This window comes from Epinephelus fuscoguttatus, linkage group LG21, assembly GCF_011397635.1.
Source record: "Epinephelus fuscoguttatus linkage group LG21, E.fuscoguttatus.final_Chr_v1".
Classification (NCBI taxonomy): Eukaryota; Metazoa; Chordata; class Actinopteri; order Perciformes; family Serranidae; genus Epinephelus; species Epinephelus fuscoguttatus.
The window spans coordinates 24,689,439-24,707,627 of NC_064772.1; the positions used below are offsets into that span (position 1 = coordinate 24,689,439).

An 18,189-nucleotide genomic window follows, 5' to 3' on the forward strand; every position below is an offset into this window, starting at 1 on the left:
AACAAATTTGACCGATTTAGCAACAGTAATAAACTAAGATGCTGTTAATTAGGAAGTACTTGTTTGAAGACATTGGGACTTTATTGTCTTCTCGTTACAGGACACTGGGAGTTTAACGTCGACTCGTTTGACGACATTGGGACTTAACTGTTTTGTTTGAGGACATTGGGACTTTATTGTCTTCTCATTTGAGGACACTGGGACTTTGTTGTCTCATTTGAGGACATTGAGACTTTATTATTGTCTTGTTAGAGGATATTGGGACTTTATTGTCTTCTCATTAGAGGACATCGGGACTTTATTATTGTCTCATTAGAGGACATTGGGACTTAATTGTCGTCACGTTTGAGAACACTGGAACTTTATTATCTTCTCATTAGAGGACATTGTGAGTTTACTGTCATCTCATTTGAAGACATTGGGACTTAATTGTCTTGTTAGAGAACATTGGGACTTTATTGTCTTCTCATTAGAGGACATTGGGAGTTTATTGTTGTCTCATTTGTGTACATTGGGACTTAATTGTTGTCTCGTTTGAGGACATTGGAACTTCATTGTCTCCTCGTTTTTATAGGACATTGGGAGTTAACTGTCAACTCGTATGAGGACACTGGGACTTAATTGTCTTGTTTGAAAAAAGAAACGCATACCAAACAAAAGTTCATGTCTCAGGAGGATACAATGATTGACATATTGATTTTCTATGACTCTCACCTGATCACATTTGATGTTAACGTGAGGAAGGTCTCTGATGAAGCTGAACGCTCACCGCTGCGGATGGTGAGCGTGAACTGGAATTGGTCAAAGTTGTGTTTTAGGAAGCTAGCAGGAAATATGAGCACAGGGGATGAAGTGGGAACGTCATGGTTGAAACAGGAGCTGGTGATGGAGCTTACTGGTTTACATGTCCAGCTGAAGCTGTGAAGGAAAAAATCAGGAACAAGTGTTACAGGGACAGTTCACCCCCCAAATCAAATATACGTAATTTTCCTCTTACCTGTGGTGCTATTTATCAGCATAGATTGTTTTGGTGTGAGTTGTCGAGTATTGGAGATATGCAGATGTCTTTTGTCCAGTACAATGGGCCTAGATGGCACTCAATTTGTGGTGCTCAAAGGGACAAATACATTTGAAAAACTCAACAGCAATGTCCAGAAATAATGACCTAGTTACTCACGATAATCCACAGACCTTGTTGTTATGGTCTGCGGATTGCCTCGAGTAACGTGATTTCTGGAAACAGACATTGCTATTGATGTTTTTCAAATGTATTTTTTTGGGTAGTAAAACCACCCCTAAGCCAAGTCCCATCTAGTTCCATTATACTTAAGAGTAGGCAGACATCTCTACGGCTGATATCTCCAACACTCGGAGCCTGGTCTCACTTCGAAGTCGTTGAAATCAGGCTCTTGGGCAGTGACTTGCGGCATCAGAAATCAACAGCCAGTTGCCATTATAGTTTAACAGCATCTGGTGGCATCAGGGGCAAACATGGTAGGACAAGGGCAAAAGTTAAGCTGGCGAAAGTCCGACTGGGGCGGGCGGGTCCATCAAACATTGACTTTCAACCAAGAGAGCGGTGTTTGTGTCCAGTAAGATTCTAAAGCCAAACACGGTTCTTTTTTCCTAAACCTGACCTGTTTTTGTTGCCTAAACCACAACCAGGTGTGTTTGTTGTTGAAGGAAAAAAAACCCGTAAATTTGCAGTGTTGTACTGATGTCGTGCGTTTATTTTGAAAGAGACTGTATGTTAATGTTACATTTCCTGTGAAAACAGAAAGAAGACAATGTATGTAACAGGCAGAACTTGACATGGTATCCCAGAACATCAACAACCAACACACCCAGGGTACCTTTCATGTCATATGTGGACGTGGAAAGTCCATGATCAAACGTCGATAAGTGACGGGGTTGGAGTGAGAATGTGTTGACACTCGATTAAATAAATAGCACTACAGGTATGAGAAAAAATATGTATTTTTAATTTTGGGATGAACGATCCCTTTAAGTCTGAATCCACATATCTATTGTATCAGTTAAAGGTTTCATTTGTGCATTGTACAGTTTCTGTACCTGACAGGGTTCATGGGGAAGTCTTGGTCATAAGACCTCTGCCCGTCCAGGGTTACCATGGTGGTGTTTCTGTTGTTAATGAAGATGTTAGTGCCGCCCTGGATGAAGGCCACAGGAGGGCTCGGTATGACCTGCACTCTCACAGTGTAGTTACTGTACACCACACTGCCAACGATCTGAACCTGCAGAGCAATGACAACTATTGGAGTCGAAATACACTCAATTCAGGAGCGGGACATCAAGAGCCCCAGGTCCACTACTTACCCTGGCTACAGCTGTGTAGGTGTCATAGTGCAGGAGATGGCTGGGCAGTATGAGGCTCTGTCTGTGTGTGTCTATGAGAGGCAAAGGGAAGATCCGTCCTGCAGAGTCAAACAAGGTCCAGGTGTAGTAAAGTCCTCCTGAAATGTCGCAGTCAACTTCAGTCTCATAGGTCACCCCCAGACGGATAACTTCATATCTTCGCACCTTGAAGAGAGAAGATGACTGAGGTGAAGGAGGCAATGATATCTTTTTAGTTATACTCCACCATAGTAGACAGAGGCAACAGCCCTGCTGGTAAAATATACCTGTAGTTTTAGAGGCCCCATGTTTTTCACTGGTGGAGGCTGACAGGGCCGGTCCACGACAAAGATATGACCACTCAGGGAGGCAGAGCTGACCAGGTTAGACACAGTCACTTCAACTTTGAACTCTCCTGTCCTGCAGAGAGTAAAAACACACAGTCACTGTGGCAGATTGGTCATTTCAAGATATACAGTTAACTGGAGAACAATGAAACATGGATTTCATCTGACATAAAACTACCTTATCGAGGTTTATTAAATGAAGCATTTGTATAAAAGTATAAAATTGGTCCATAGCAAAGAATTAGAGACTATAGCTTGGCCACAACCAAAATTGATATTTGAGCATTTAAAAATATACGATAACATTTGTCTGTCTGCCAGCACATATAACACTACTAAACTGGAAGCTTAATTGTAGACATCCACCCCCTTTTTACTTTTATTTATCTAATTTTCACTTTTCCTGTATCATTTCACACTTTTTCAATTAACTGTAAAATTGTATTATGAGACATATCTCGAGGATCTCCAGGCACAGGACGAACATGTGACTACCTCTGCTTTACAAAATAAGAAAACAAAGTCTTAACAGTAGATACAAATACAAGAAGGTACAAAAGACATGTGGAAATATAATTTATTGGATTATATTGGCAGGGAGTATAAAATGAATGTAATGTAAAGGGATCCCCCACGTCCATCTCTCCAGATGAAGAGCCCACTTTTGAAAATGAGGTCCCTCATGCCTGTATTTCCTAACGACTGGCCTGACTTCAGTTTTCAGTTTCCGAATAAACTTCTGCGTTTCTCAATTGCATCTAACAAATCTTTAGACATCATGTACACCAGTACCACTCAATTAAGTATTTTAGAAAACATCCAAATTTAAATTTACCTGAGCACCATAAAGCAAATTAAAAATCCAACCTGTTAGTGAAACTCACCTGTGGAAGACATGCTGCTCTGTGCTCTGTCCCAGCCTGGGTGATCCATCTCCAAAGCTCCACAGGAAGGTGACATCAGTCCCCGCATTAACCCGACAGCTCACTGTCACGGTTTGGTTCTGCAGGACAGAAGCCTGGTGGAGCAGCCTGTTGAGCTTCACCGCCCTCTGGACAACCAGCGGGAACACATCGGAGGTCAGGGAGGCCCGGCCACTTGACATGACTACAAATACATCATACCTACATTGACAAGAAAGGATTGAGTGTTGTAGCATGTATGCTGGCAAAGGTACTACTCAGGGAAAGACCTGTCCATGTACGGTGTCTCCATTTATTCTTGTTAACAGGTTATCTAAGTACATTTTCAATCATTTTGTTGCTTGAAAAGAAGTATCTACATTGTGTTTTCAAAACTTCATCTGTGTGTCATACCTGCCAGGTTTGTGATATCTTTTGGTGACAGTCCTTGAGTTGGTTCTGTCTGATCTCGAGTCTCCAAAATGCCAGACGAACTCCACAGGGTCCGGTACTTCAGCCACAGCCAGTAAAGTTATATCAATATTTGTGGGATAAACTTGCTTTGCTGCATAAACCCGCACTGTTAGGGGACAAAACAGACATCACATTGTTGCTAGTTTGCAGTATATACCACAAATTATAAGAGCCTCATGAAAAAGCTACGAGCATTCATCTACTGATCATTTTGCAGCCTCCATTTTCTTTGACAGTGTTAAAAATGCAAGAAGCCATGCCAGGAAATAACTGCCTAAAGTTAGTCATGAACAGTTAAGCAGTGCACGAGACCTTCATTGAATTACATCTACTGTAAAGAAGCATAACTGCATTAGTGCATTGTGACAAAATATTTGGCGCAATAAAAGACGAAAATGTTTAGACACTGACTAAATATTAAGGCAGACTTCATTTCTTAAATGTTTAATCAATGTTCTGACGCTTGGTGCTGCTCAGTGGGTGTTGATGAAAAACACGTCCTCACCATTGTCAGCCTGGTTGTGAGCAGGACTTTGACTGGCAGGCAGTTGCCACGTTGGACTAACTCTAACTTGTGGTGAGGGTTTCCTGTTCCCCTCAACACACACTCTCACGCTTTTGTTCTGAGAAGACACTCGATTCTCAGCTCGAAGCTCAACCACAACTGTCCCGGTGTGGTCGAAAAGCAAAACCACCGTTGCCTCCTCCCCTGTAGTGTAGCTGCTGTTTCTGTACAGCAATGTTGCATTCACCAGCAGAGACACGGTCACATTTGACCCTGCTGCGACGCTGAAGAAAACAAAGTGTTTCTGATGTTTTGTAACCACACTGGGAACCTTCAACAGCAACTCGCCGACTGGATCTTGAACGAGGATGTGCGTGCAGAATGAGGCCCAGCTGACTGGGTTAAAAGCCTTAACTGTCACTTTATAACAGCCTGCTGTCGTAAGAGACACATTCATGTTCCACTCCTCAGTTGTCCTGCTCATCAAAGTAACATTATCCAAACTTAAAGTCCAAATCACTCTCGACCCCATTCGGCTAGCAGGGCTCACAACCTCCAGGCTGAATTCTGCATGTGCTGAAACTGCTGATCTCCAACTCCCAGAAGGCCTCAGGGCACACATACGCTCATACACCATCAAGGGTTGAGGCAGGACAGCCGAGAGAAGCACTGATGAAGGGTCAGAAGTGGAGAGAAGAGACGCTGTGAGGTGATACTGTCCCGCCGTGGTGGGGAGGCGGCAGTGAAGGTGGAGATGCAAATGGCAGCTGGAGTGGTTGGAGGCGTGGAGGAGACAAAGAGGGACAAAGTGGGGGGTATCTGAGCTGTTGGTGCCCTCACGACAATCGATGTTATTGTGGTTTTGACTGAGACTGTGATCACAGCTGTTGTTGCCATGGTTACTGTCGTTACAGCCCTGATCTGTACTGTTTTCTTGATGAGTAGTTTTGATGTTGTCACTGATGTTTTTATCGTCATTGTCCTCTGTGTCAGTGCTGCCATACTCAGCATTCACTGTGAGGTTGAGGACGAGGAGGGGTTTCATGGTGGTGAACAGCTCCACATCCACAGAGAGGTCCTCGCCGGATGTCAGCTGATTCTCCGATGCACTCACTCTGAAGTTGGAAACGGCGCAAGGAACAACAACCTGCAAGTACACACACACTCACGTATGTCACACAAAGGTTAGGCTAAAAGATAAGTCTGGTCATATTTTATAATTCACCTTTTGTCAACAAGTCCCTTAAAAAGACGAAAAACAACAATAAATTGATTCCACTAACAAGTACTGACAGTCGGAGACTGATATATATTATTCCTCAGAGCTCCATTGTTGTCTAAGAAATAATAAAACACATCAATGAGCCACACTGGTGTGTGGTGTACTGGGTGACATGTTTCTTCATCAGGGAAGGAATCATGGCTGGGCGTCATAACGTGAAGACATGACGTGACTTAAACTCAACGTTGACTTTTGGTTTCACACGGGAAACAAGTAGGCGCCCCATATACAAAGGCTTTGTCCTTGCTACAGCAGCCATGGGTTGAATTCCCACCTGCAGTCCTTTGCTGCATGTCGTCCGACTTTCATCACTTTTTCACGCTAAAATAACTGACCTTTTTATTAAAGGCAAAAAAAAAATCTTAAAAAAAAAAAACGTACAGTGAATGAGTACAGCCTGATCACACGTACATCATCCTGCTGTATATACTTGCTTTTTCGCCAAATGTGTATTCATCCGCAGCTGAAAATAGTCCCAAACAAACGCTTCATTTACTCCTGTGTGAGTAACATTTGTTTAAAGCTACAGTGCCCAGCTGTTTTAGGAAATTATAGAGCCCTTTAAAAAAACTCCTAGCCTGGAAATCCAGACTAGAAAGATTTTGAGTCTGGCCCTCACCGATACACCCTTCCTACCCAAGGGGCGGCACTAAATGAGGTATTCCAAATGCTGTCACACGCAATTGAATAGCATGATGGCCAATCAGAGCAAAAAACAAGGTGACTTATTCATTGCAGTAAGCCCCATTGGTTTTCCGACCTGTGGGGCTAACTGATATATTATGCTTTTGCCGTATCCCGTCGGCAAAACAGCAAAACGTCCTTCCTGGAAACGAAGGCTTCTAGGGCAGTCTTCTGTTCCTCTCTCAAGGAAAAAGATAAGTGTAGTTGACTTAGCGTATCTTCCAAAGCTAAACTGAATGGTTGGGTCCTTCGGCAGCTGCTACCTTGGCTGTTTACTTTTCGACTCCCACTGTGCAGCGCTGTCGTCATCATGTTATGCCTGCCCAGAGCCCGCCTCTGTCCAATAGATTGATCTGATTGGTCCGATATGCGATTCACCAGGCTCTGCTCGTCTCCCCTGCAGAGCAAATTCAAATTTGCTAGGGGCGGGGCATTTGGATTTCCAGGTTAAGGAACTCCATGTTTGTGAGCCATTTTTAAAGGTGACTAAGGATGTCTTCAGTAAAAACCAATGGGCTTTGTCAGAGAGCACTAACACATTGATATTATTGGTCCTTTTATGTAATTTGTTGATGACAAGACAAAGTCAAAATACCCCCAGCCTTATCCTTTGATCAAAAATAAACATAAGGATGTCCATAAATAAATGCAGAGTACTCACAACATGTATCGTCTCCTGTGTCCATCCATCAGCACTGGAGGCATTCACTGACACCACGTGAACTCCCTCTGTTTCAAAAGTCCAGGTCTGCAGGCATTTAGAAATCATTTTTATTACTCATCAGATAATAAACATGACAGTGAGTTGTGAGGATTTGACATTAAATATTTTTCACTTTATTTTTTTTATAAACAACAGAGAACAGCGTTCCTTCCACACTGACCGAAAGCCCATGAGTTTTTGCTGCATAGACAACATCCCAGTTAATATTTAGAACATGTGCCACCTAATAAAAAATCATGAAAGTAGCAGAGGACTTTGTTTTGACGCAATTAAAGCCATTTCCACCACAAACTGATGCAGAAAAATTCTCTCGGTCTCATTGTAATCTTAGTGGCACGAAATGCATCTGGATCTACCTCACTCATATTACAGCATTTCTCTCTTTAATTTTAACAGTCTCTGCAGAAACCTGGAGTTGTAATCGCTGTTTCAATAAGCTTTTGCAGATAAACCAATATGTATATCGCTCTATGAATCTACACATCAGTAGCTCTGGTTCTTACAAGCAAAATGAGCTGTCACACGTCGTTCTAACTCCTGTTTTTGTGTTGTTATGGTGAGCTAAGAAACATGTGCGCATCAGTGTTTGGTTGTATCTATTTGTCCTTCATGAAGACGAAAAAAGAGTTCAGTAAATAATTCACTTTAAGGTTGTTATTATTTGCTTTTGATGCATATACAGATTTTTCACATGCTCTATATTGACCCTTGACCCCTCTTAGATAAAAAAAAAAAAAAGGTTAATTGACCTATGGCTAAGTCCCGCCCTCAAACGTGATGAGCCAGTCACAGTGCGTACAGCCATTCCCATACACTTGGACATTCTCTGCCTGGACGTCCATTGAAATGCATTACAGAAAGTCAGTTTTGTTCAGTTTTATGAGTTTTTTCAGAGATTTGAAGTTCAAAAATGATCAAACGGTGTGCATGGGGTACATGCAACTCCGACACAAGGTATCCTGAGAGGCTGGGCAACGAGGTGTATTTTTTACACTTTAAACCACATCTCAGCTGAGAAAAGTGTCTCCTTTGGATAAAGTTGTGTGGTAACGTTAGACCACAACATCAACTCAACGTGAATAAGATTAACAATGATGTCTACATCTGTTTTAAGGTAAGTAAACATCGTGTTTGAGGCAACATATTGTCACTTTGCTGGAAAGAAATATAAAATTATCTTTAACATCTCTAGCTAACGTTAGCTAAAGTTAGCCTAACGTTAGCTCCTAGCTGCGTTGTTCATCATGTCACCTTGTTTGTTGGGAGTTCATTAGTCTATTTTGTTCTAGTTTTTGTACTTTGGTGATCGTACATCATTGTTAGCTGTTGTCCAAAGGGCTCTAGTTAAGTTAACGTCAACTTCTGGAGCTTAGCGTCATTAATTTATCTGTAATCACAGAGATAACAAAGGTTGGCAAACACTGATTCAGTGTAAATACTGTAGCACCAAACTAACGGAGAGACACTCTTGGTAAAGATGGTAAAAAGACCGTTATCCTTTTCTCATATTCTGAGCCAAAAACCTTAACTCCAGTGGCACTTTAACTTGTTGTCTTTGATGGCGATGGCAACGAGATGTGGTTCACAAGCGTACACTGTGACCTGTAAATTCTGGCTTGTAATTTAAGCTTTTCATCGACCTTCTCAACAATAAAATGATGAATATATCCCTCCAATGCGTAGTTTAGGCCCCTTTGGTGACTTCTCAATGAGATCTCATCGTTATTTCCCCAAAAATCATCAGTTGCCTCCTGCGAAATGCCGTGTACTGTGACACCTGCCATAGCGCCAGTCACTGAATGTTGATAGTTTGTCTGAGTGAGTGGAGGGGGGCGTGGCCTAGCCATAGGTCAATTATATAATTCAATGTGAGCAAATCATTTGTAAATATTTATCGTTGTCTTTAATAGAATTTTTGGCCGTTACTTTTGGGTTCTGGTTGCACTGGGAGACCACAGTTGCTGTCAGTTTCACCAAGTATCTCCCAGACGATCAAAGCACTTTATTCCATCGACGCACTTTAAATAGCACTTTATGGCTATATTACTGCTAACTCTGCACTTTACTTCCATGTATGATTGTTTGTCTGTTTGTGAACTATTCTTTGTTTTACTGTTTTCGTTTTTTAATTGTCTGTGACCTGCCAAGGAACAACAGATGTAAATTAGCAGTTCTGCATATTTACAGATGTATTTATACTGATGTTCATCAATATGCATTGTCCCTTCCAAATAAACGCTTAAATAAATAAATAAATAAATAAATAAATTTTATTGATTTGTTGGATTTCTGCTCATGATACGCCTCAATAATTAACAAAATGCACATTGTGACAGGACTTTTCTGACTAAACCTCAAATCTACATTTACGTAATCTAAAAATCTCTATAAATCTTAAATGTAATTATTAACATCATATATTTCTCTATTTTCAACCAGTCCTGGCCATTTTTGGTGAAGAAAATGTGCAGTCTCTCCATATTTAGAGCTTATAGGAGACTCTGGAATTTGGACAAAAGCACAGTTTGTAGCTTGATATTAAAAGATGTATAATCTTTTTGAAACTCTTTGTTGCAGTCACATACAGGCCAGAGCAGGCTGACCTTAAAGGAATACTTCACCCACAAAATGATAATTTGTATATCAGTTGCTCACCGCGTGTAACATTGAATTCATGAACGAAAGTTTGTTTATCTCGCATGCCTCCACAGTAAACAAAGAAACCAAAAACCAAGAGAATTCCTGATGAATTGGCATCAGAGGGGGCCGCATTTAACAACAGCAAAACTACTGTGTAAACATCTTTTTTTAAATTCTCACACAACTAGTGCAGAATAATCCAAGTGTTATTTATTAAGTCGTGTACTCAGTGCCTCCCAAACACATGCCACACACTTCATTTATGGTCAGCCATACCTGAACGACTCCCATCACACAATCTGGAATCTATTTATTTGCTTTTAAACTTACATTGTCTATTTTATATGTACACATTGTACCATTGTAGCGTTACACAGGCAAATTGTTTGTTATTAATAATCAGTCTTTGTCTTCGAGTTACTGTAGTTGTTTGGGGAGGTCCCTTCCTGGTGGAGAGCAGCTGTGACTGTGGCTGAGGACTCTTAAATTCTGGAGCCAGCTCATTGGACCAAACCATGTTCTACCATGCCTTGGGGGGGATTTCAGTTAAGTTAGTTTTGCTTTGTATTTAGCAGTAGTTGCCGTCCATTTTGTTTACCCCTTGTGTATTATTTGGTCAAGCCACTGTATTTGCTCCCTCGCGTGTCATTTTGACAGGTCAGTGTGTTCAGCTAACACCTTGTTTAGTTGTTACACCGAGTACAGTTGTGTTACTCCTCTCTTATAGGCATAGTTGCTCAGTTCTTGGTTTGTAATTTTTCACGTTTTTTTAGTAAATAAAAACCCATGATTTTGTCAACAAATTCTTCACAAATTTAAAGTAAATCAGATGCTTTTCAATGCTTTTAATTTATTTAGTAATTCAAACAACAATATTTTGTTTTCACTGAACACCATCAGCGTGCAAAGTTGCTTCATTCAGCTTAGACTGTGAGGTTTTCGTAATTCATGTAAATTGAAAAAGTCATTTTAATCAATTTTAAAGAGACAGCTTCGGCCATAAATGCTGAAAACATCCGACATAACAATCAATAATTTGAGATACAACAGCAGTGATACTCTGTCAGCCCTACTCACCACGGTGCTGTTCACACAGTCCGAGCTGGGAAGACACACTGTCTTCACACCCTCCATGTTTCTCTCTTTTTCTTTGTGAGTGAACAACCAAGAGAACTCCACTGCCGCACCATCACCCGTCATGTGTGCCTGCAGTGTGACAGGGTCACCCAGGTACACTGCCTCCACAGTCGCACTGCTGGAGTCTGTGTGAAGAGATGGGGTGCAGGAGGGGACCCTCAGGGGGCCGTGAAGCACAGAGACCACCAAGCCGTGTGCAGAGGACTGGGAGACGGAGAGGTGGAGGGTGGAGGAGAGTGTGGAGAGGGGGTTGGAGACGCTGACGTCTGAACAGAAAATGACAGAATAAAATAGAGAAGGAGAAAGAAGGTGAAGACATAATAATACATATATTTAAGCAATGAATTATTCACCATTTGCTCTTGTGAACTTACTGAGTTCATATCTTCCTGGCATTTCCAAAATCCAGTCATGCGATGCAACAAAGGAGCCATCATCCAACACGTTGACACGCTGTGAACTTTGACCTTTAGGGGTCGTTTCCTGAAACTGAACAGTGACATAAGAGAGGTCCTGCCCTCGCACTTCCAGGATCCCTTAAAAATCACAGACAAAAAACTCATTTAAAACAGTTAAATAGAAACACAAATACATGCTGCAAATATTTTTTTTAAATCATATAAACATTAATTAAATATCCTGATATTTTTTCTAAGTGTGTAAATATATTATTTCACATTAAAAAATCTAAAGTGAAGAGAGTGAAATCAGCAGAACATGAATAAAATATTTTCCTCTAACATAATCATTATTTTAGAATTAGATCTAATGCAGTTATTTTCTATACCATTACAATTATATCATGGACATTATTTTAAAATTTATGATACAAATAAATTGTTGTTGATCATTTTTAACCACATTACACAGAGCATCTGCAGCTGGTAACAAACAATATTAAAAAATGTGTTTTCCACTGCAATATACAACTTAATCGTGTCTTAATTGTATCCAAATATGTATGTTAACATTTTTGAGAGGTGGCTTTGAGTGGTTTTTGCAAGTATGTCTTTTTATTTATTTATTTATTTATCTATTTATTTATTGCAAAAATAACAGAACCTTGGTTATAAGTTGTAAAAAATAAAAATAAAATAAACTCAATAACACTGACTACGCAAATGCTATTTCTAAAATTCAGCCCACATGATAATTTATATGTAACACATATATTTATAATAAATAATGTGATATAATTACAGTCATGTAATTATAAAAATAAAATGATTAATTATATAGTATTCATTCAAGCAAAAACTCAAGCTGAAGAATATACTACAGGCAAAAAATATATAAATTTACACAATTACAGAGTCACAGAAAATAAATTAGAAGGAAATAATGGGAACAAATTTAAAAGAAAATCAATGGAAGAAAACATCTTAACCAAAACAAACCTCCTCTACAAGTCAGACAGTATTTTTGTGACACTGGAGTTGAGCTATGTGCAACATGAAGAGTCATGTTTCCATGGACTACACCTGTGTAAAAAACAGCAGCAGCTGACCTGTGGGCTGGTGGGGGCGTCCAGCCAGGTTTCCAGAAACTACCAGAGCAAAAGTCCTCCCAGCCTGCACTCTGTGTGGAGACGTAGACAGATGAAGTCTATGCAGGAATGGTCCTTCAGTTCTGTAGAGTGCCATGGTTCCCTGTCCAGGCAGGTAGAGGACACTAGAAACAAGACTCACAGTAAAAAAAATCAGCATGGGCTTCAGGGACCGTGCACAGTTCATACTTCAAACCCTGTATGTGGGTGTAAATTCAAAACTGGTCCCTAAAACTCTCCTGATCTTTAAATGTCTTTCACTATATGAATTTCTTCAGAGGATGGTAACATTCTGGACACAGAGGTTGGACCCTGAAAGAAAAATGGGCCGTCTGTCTCACCTTTGTCTTCCTCCTCTGACATCCTTTGTCCCTCCACTGGAAGATGTGTTGAAACACTCACTGGCCACCAAACCCTGTTGTTGGTTGCCACAGTAACAAGCCTCTGAGGTCAAGGCTGCCACCTGGTACCTTCCAGCAACAAATAGTGAAAGTTAATGAAATACTGTGTGAGTGCTGCACATGCATCCAGCTCATCTGCGCGGCATGTTAACATGTGCTGGGACACTTGAAATGAATGACTTGGTGCAAGTCTTTGCAACAATAAGCACATATTATATTCTTATGTTTAAAGCTTTTTGAGCCACTTGAGTTTGATTTCAGATTTTTCTAATAAGAGGGAAACAATGAAAGAAAATATGGACTTCAGTGTTGTATATATTATTTTAAAAAGATTTGACCTGGTTGAAATTATTTCAAATATTTCAGAGTGAGAACAGCATCACAGCTGGAGGAATTTATGTTTTAAAAAAATCTGTTTTTAAACATAATATGAGATCACTGTGGTACAATATTTTTAAGTGTCACCACTGAGAAATAACTGAATCCAATAGGATTTTATTTTTTAATACGGTGGTTTTTCCTCGGTAATTTTACACAAACAAACAAAATGAAACAAACACACTGGACGTGCTCTTTTACAGTCCCCCCTCAACTTACCCTTCATCCAGGCAGCGCACCGAGCAGGTTACCGGGTCAAGGTCACGGACACCTTTGGGTGCATATAGTCCGCTGCTGGCGTCGACGCACCCCACGAACCACGGTGAATCCTCGTGGTCCGGTGCAGGCTGTGCCACAGAGAAGGAGCGCAGTGAAACGAGCGTGCAGACAAAAGCAGCCAACATGTCTGATCTCCTCCGCACAAAGGCCGCACGAGCTCAGGAGAGCAGCTGGATGGACGGAGTGCGTCTGGTGAGGAGGACGCACGGGTGTCAGACTGAGAGGAGAGGAGGAGTGGGAGTGGAGAGCAGGTGCATTGACACCAGGTGAGAACAGAGAGGGACTGTATGGAAATGGAGGAAACTGGAAGCGTGACGAGGGAGGAAGCTGGGATCAAACAGAAACGACCTTCACAGTGCTATGCGATAAAAAATAGCGCAGAAATAAGCAAGACAGCGCGCATTTGTGACGGTAAGGATAAAATAGCAGTGAGTACGATTTAATCCAAGGCCGTGGTGTTGTATATTCAATTCAGTTCAATAGAACTTTATTTCTTTTGCCAGAGAATGCTTCAAATTACAGCAACACTAAGCACAGTAGCCACAATTTTTAAAGATTCCCAACTACTAACAGACAACCAGTGGGTTCCCCGTGTCAGGGCTACTCACTGGGCCCAGGTTTAGGAAAATAGAGTATTAAATATCTAACCAAATATACAAATATACAAGACAGAAGTGTCCTCAAGGAGCAGAAGCAAAAGTGAGTGCCTCGTAGGGTAACAATAGGAGTGTTATAAGTACAAGAAAATGAAATAAAATGGTGGACAGAAAACAGACTGCTTCTGATAGCATAATATTGCACAAGATATTGAAAAGTAGAAATGTGCATCATATGACGTAATAGTGCGCCTGATGTTGGTTTAATATTGGTGTCAGTGTCCTTTGTCTCAGCTCATCCCTGCAGAAGAAGGTGGAGTTACACAGTTTGATGGCCACAGGTAGAAAAGATCTCCTGTGGCGTGAATGTCCTTGATTTCATGTGTTGCAACATGTTAAGGAATTGTCGTGTGTTATCTGCAGTCCGTGCAAAATCACAAAGGTCACCATGTAATTCACAGCAGCACCATCAGAGTTTGCTAATTACATTGCATGGAAACTGAGCACAGGCCTGTGGTGTGTGAGCTGCTGCTTCTTTACGCACCCCTGAATGCGGTGTATATTTCTCTCTGTAGATTTGATTTGAGGTGGATATGAACTCACCACTGCACTGGCTGCAGCCTGAATCTAGAGGGTAGTTTCACTGGATTCAATTCACGTGCTCATTCCAACTGTCCCTCGTGTTTGAAACCGTTTTTGAGTCCATGTAATCCCCCGTGTCCACTCATATATATATATATGTATATATGCAACATCCCTTTTTCTCTGTCCTCGGATTTTTCAAAGAAGTTGCACGAAGGTCACTCCAACACACAGCTCCATCTGACTGGAATAATCTTCCTCTTTTCTTGAGATCTGTTTCCTCTTTCCGCTGCTTCAGGACTTCCTCATATTCTCAAAACAACCTGTTCACGTTTTTAAAATGCACTGAAAGCTGCTGTGACGATCCGAGGTCACGGTATCCGATTGTAATTTTCTTGCACAGCAGCTGAGGGCAGGGAGCTGGTGAGGAAGACGTCTGTGTCCGTGTATTTGTAGCGTGTGTTTGTCTTGTGATGCAGTTTTGCCTGCGTGTTTTTGCTCTGTATTGAGATGCAGCATCAATACACTCAAATTCTTTACGCGCAGTCACTGCAAAAATGGTGACACCCAAAGAGGCACAACACCAGGAAACTGAAGTGAGACGATGCATGTTATTTTAAAATATATTTTCAACCTCTTGCGTGGATTTTTATTCTGAATATATGTGAAATTATTCTGTCTGTTGTCACTGAGCCATTTCATACACATAAATGGACGTGGGCCACGGTGACCTGGCCGCGCGCCCACGTGCTTCACATCGGCCTTCAATCTTAATCACAAGAAGGAGATGAATTATTTCCACACAGCCACTTGTGTGAGACCAAGGCTGCGTCCCATTATTGATTTGATTCAGCACATTTGACACCGGTTGGATCACCTGAGGGCCGCAGACTCCTCTCTGCTCCTTCATCAACACTGACAGTAACATCTGAAGACGTCATCCAAAAGTAATCCCGTCTATGTTTTATTTTATCAACAGGAATATGGTGCCCAGGTTCTCCTTTTAGGGAGCAGGTTTGCGTCATCTGAATGAGCCATGGTGTCGATATAAAGCAAAACATAAGCTGCAGTGTGACACGTGAATATTATTCACCATACCGTTTTATTTTGACTCTTTATTATTTTTCTCTGGTGATTGAAAGGGCAACAGGGTGACACATCCTACACCTGAGCTCCAGCTGTGTGGATTAGTGCGTAGAGGTGTCACTCTGCTCGGGTCCTGTGCCACTTATTTGCGTAATTCAAGGAAATTCATCAATTCCAACTGGAAATAATAAAAAATGATCTCACAGGCAGTGTTGTTTTCCAGCTTAGTTTAAGAAAGGAAGGATTTCAGCTCCAGGAGACACACATTCTGTGTATGAATATTTTTTGCAAAGCAGATTTGAGCTGCCAGAGAGAGAAACGCAACAACCCAACGGAACCGGTGAAGCTGTCTGAGTCCAGCCTGCCCTGTGAGCCCTTTAGTTGGGGGGGAAAGGCGTCCTCACTGTGCAGCTAACTCCGCCGCGCCACCTTAAAAAACTCTTCCGGTTTTCTAGACATCCCCTTTAAGAGATTTTTCCACTGGTCCTTGCAGCCAGCAGGGGGCGCTGCCAGACCGCGCCATGCCACCAAACTGACTGTAAGCAGAGAGAGGCACAGCGGGGGGAATCAAACACATTTTCTCTGTCCATTTTTTATACGGAATACGCGCATTTTTGGGGCGATTTCGTTCCGTCTCTTTACGCAGGGACTCGCAGACGTCTCCGCATCTTAAAAAACACCAAGTAAACATGCATGAGAGCACAGAAACACACGCAAATGTTATTTGATTTCCAAAGAAAATCCAAAATAGCGGGATTTTTTAAAATGGTTGATTTAATATAGATTCGGCTGCTGTTAAGAAACAAAACAGCTGTGGGAGTGAGACACATATTTGGCGCTCATGTGCAGATTAAATTGGGATCATTTGATGTGAATTATTTCACAGTGAAAACATAATTCTTCATTTGGTTTGGGAGGCAATTCAAGCTCTCCTGGACTCCCCCGGATCACACTTTTGAGAAGCGTTTCCCCCAAAACCGTAACACCAACATGTAGCGCTGCGGTCGTGACCGTGCGTAAAGTCCACCCCGGGCCTGTAAGCCACAATAACCTGCTTCATTCGTTAAGCGCGCGCTGTGTTTTCACCGTGCGCGCGCGATGATGCAATTAACAAATGATTAAGTCAACGAAATCTTGAAAAAATAAGCAGCTGGATGAGCGTTATGGCGCTGCGTAACGGGGAGTCGCAATAAGCGTTATGTAAGCGCCTGCAGTGTGCGCCTCCGCCGAGGACACCGAGCCCGCCGGAGGAGAAACTACACAGCTGACTCCGGTAGACTTTGAAGTCGCTTGAGGTGGAGCGGGATTTAAAATAGATATAATCCAAGAGGTTTTGTTATGAAGGCAGGGATGTAGCGAGGAGAAATCAACCCATCAGTTCAGGTTACTTTTAATTTGCGTAATTCTATCGCGTTTTTCGGGTGATATCACACCACATGAGAGGAAGTTAACACATGTTGCATGGATGTATGACCTTTAAACTGAAGAGACATAAAAGATAAAACAAAATTGAAGTTGCTGGCGTGATCATAAGTGACAGGAGCTCATGTGTTACCCACCTTTTTATTCTCTGAAGTTGTTAGCCTATCTGAGAATAAAGTAAATACATCTGAAGAGAACAGTGCGTGATTTTGCTCCAGTCTGTTTAAACCGCCTGCTGCTTCCTCTTTTAGAATTATTTTTGTTTTACTGGAGGAATATTAACCTCTGTGTCTGTTCCTTTTTGCGCATGTACACGTTGATATTTTTAGTGCTTTCATTTTGAAGGTAAACAGGCCTGATCTCACCAGATTCCACCTCCATCAATATATCTACACAGCAGCTCCAATACTTCTTGTTTTGAATCGATTGCTATTCAATAAACAGGTTTTTATTAAGGCAGTAGTTTGGAGGCATTTTCCTTCAGGACGCATGAATCCTTCACACTCAGGTGTCTCTTTTTTTAACAACTTCATGGCGCTTTCCAGCTATCAGTCTGCCACCCTCCCCTGAATTCATTTGTCATCACGGTGATATTTGAAATGGATACAGTCGTTATGTATTTGGGAGAAGCCCGGGGAGGCTGCGTCACGTTGCCAAAACACAAATGAATCAAGATGAGCAGATTAGGCGGTCATGGCAGCGAGTTTCCACAGGAGAAAGAGAGACGACTCAATCCTCAATCGATGTAAGAAAAAAAAAGTAGAGACTAAAATGTGTTTGAATGCGTTTTATTTAAAGAAAGAATAAATGGAAATTATGGAAGAGACGAACTGTTTCATTGCCTCATGT

At 41.5% G+C, this 18,189-nt stretch overlaps 2 protein-coding genes across 2 annotated transcripts in view; both read right to left on the reverse strand.

The window, feature by feature from the left end:
- The window catches only part of LOC125881532 (polycystic kidney disease 1 like 1), a 76,642-nt gene extending 71,471 nt beyond the window's left edge, over positions 1–5,171 (reverse strand). Inside the window, exons 1-7 of the mRNA XM_049564640.1 lie at positions 4,584–5,171; positions 4,019–4,184; positions 3,587–3,826; positions 2,643–2,775; positions 2,338–2,541; positions 2,074–2,255; positions 715–918 (exon numbers count right to left, since the gene is read on the reverse strand). Coding sequence (XP_049420597.1) covers positions 715–918; positions 2,074–2,255; positions 2,338–2,541; positions 2,643–2,775; positions 3,587–3,826; positions 4,019–4,184; positions 4,584–5,115 — 1,661 coding nt within the window. The 5' untranslated portion in view covers positions 5,116–5,171. The remainder of the gene's footprint in view (positions 1–714; positions 919–2,073; positions 2,256–2,337; positions 2,542–2,642; positions 2,776–3,586; positions 3,827–4,018; positions 4,185–4,583) is intronic.
- Positions 5,120–13,779, reverse strand: LOC125882292 (uncharacterized). The gene is made up of 8 exons (XM_049566082.1): positions 13,595–13,779; positions 12,938–13,066; positions 12,558–12,721; positions 11,425–11,586; positions 10,991–11,316; positions 7,211–7,297; positions 5,254–5,730; positions 5,120–5,191 (listed from the first exon to the last, which is right to left on the reverse strand). Exons 1-8 carry the CDS (start codon positions 13,777–13,779, stop codon positions 5,120–5,122), a joined length of 1,602 nt encoding a protein of 533 aa, XP_049422039.1.
- Between the last annotated feature and the right edge of the window lie 4,410 nt (positions 13,780–18,189).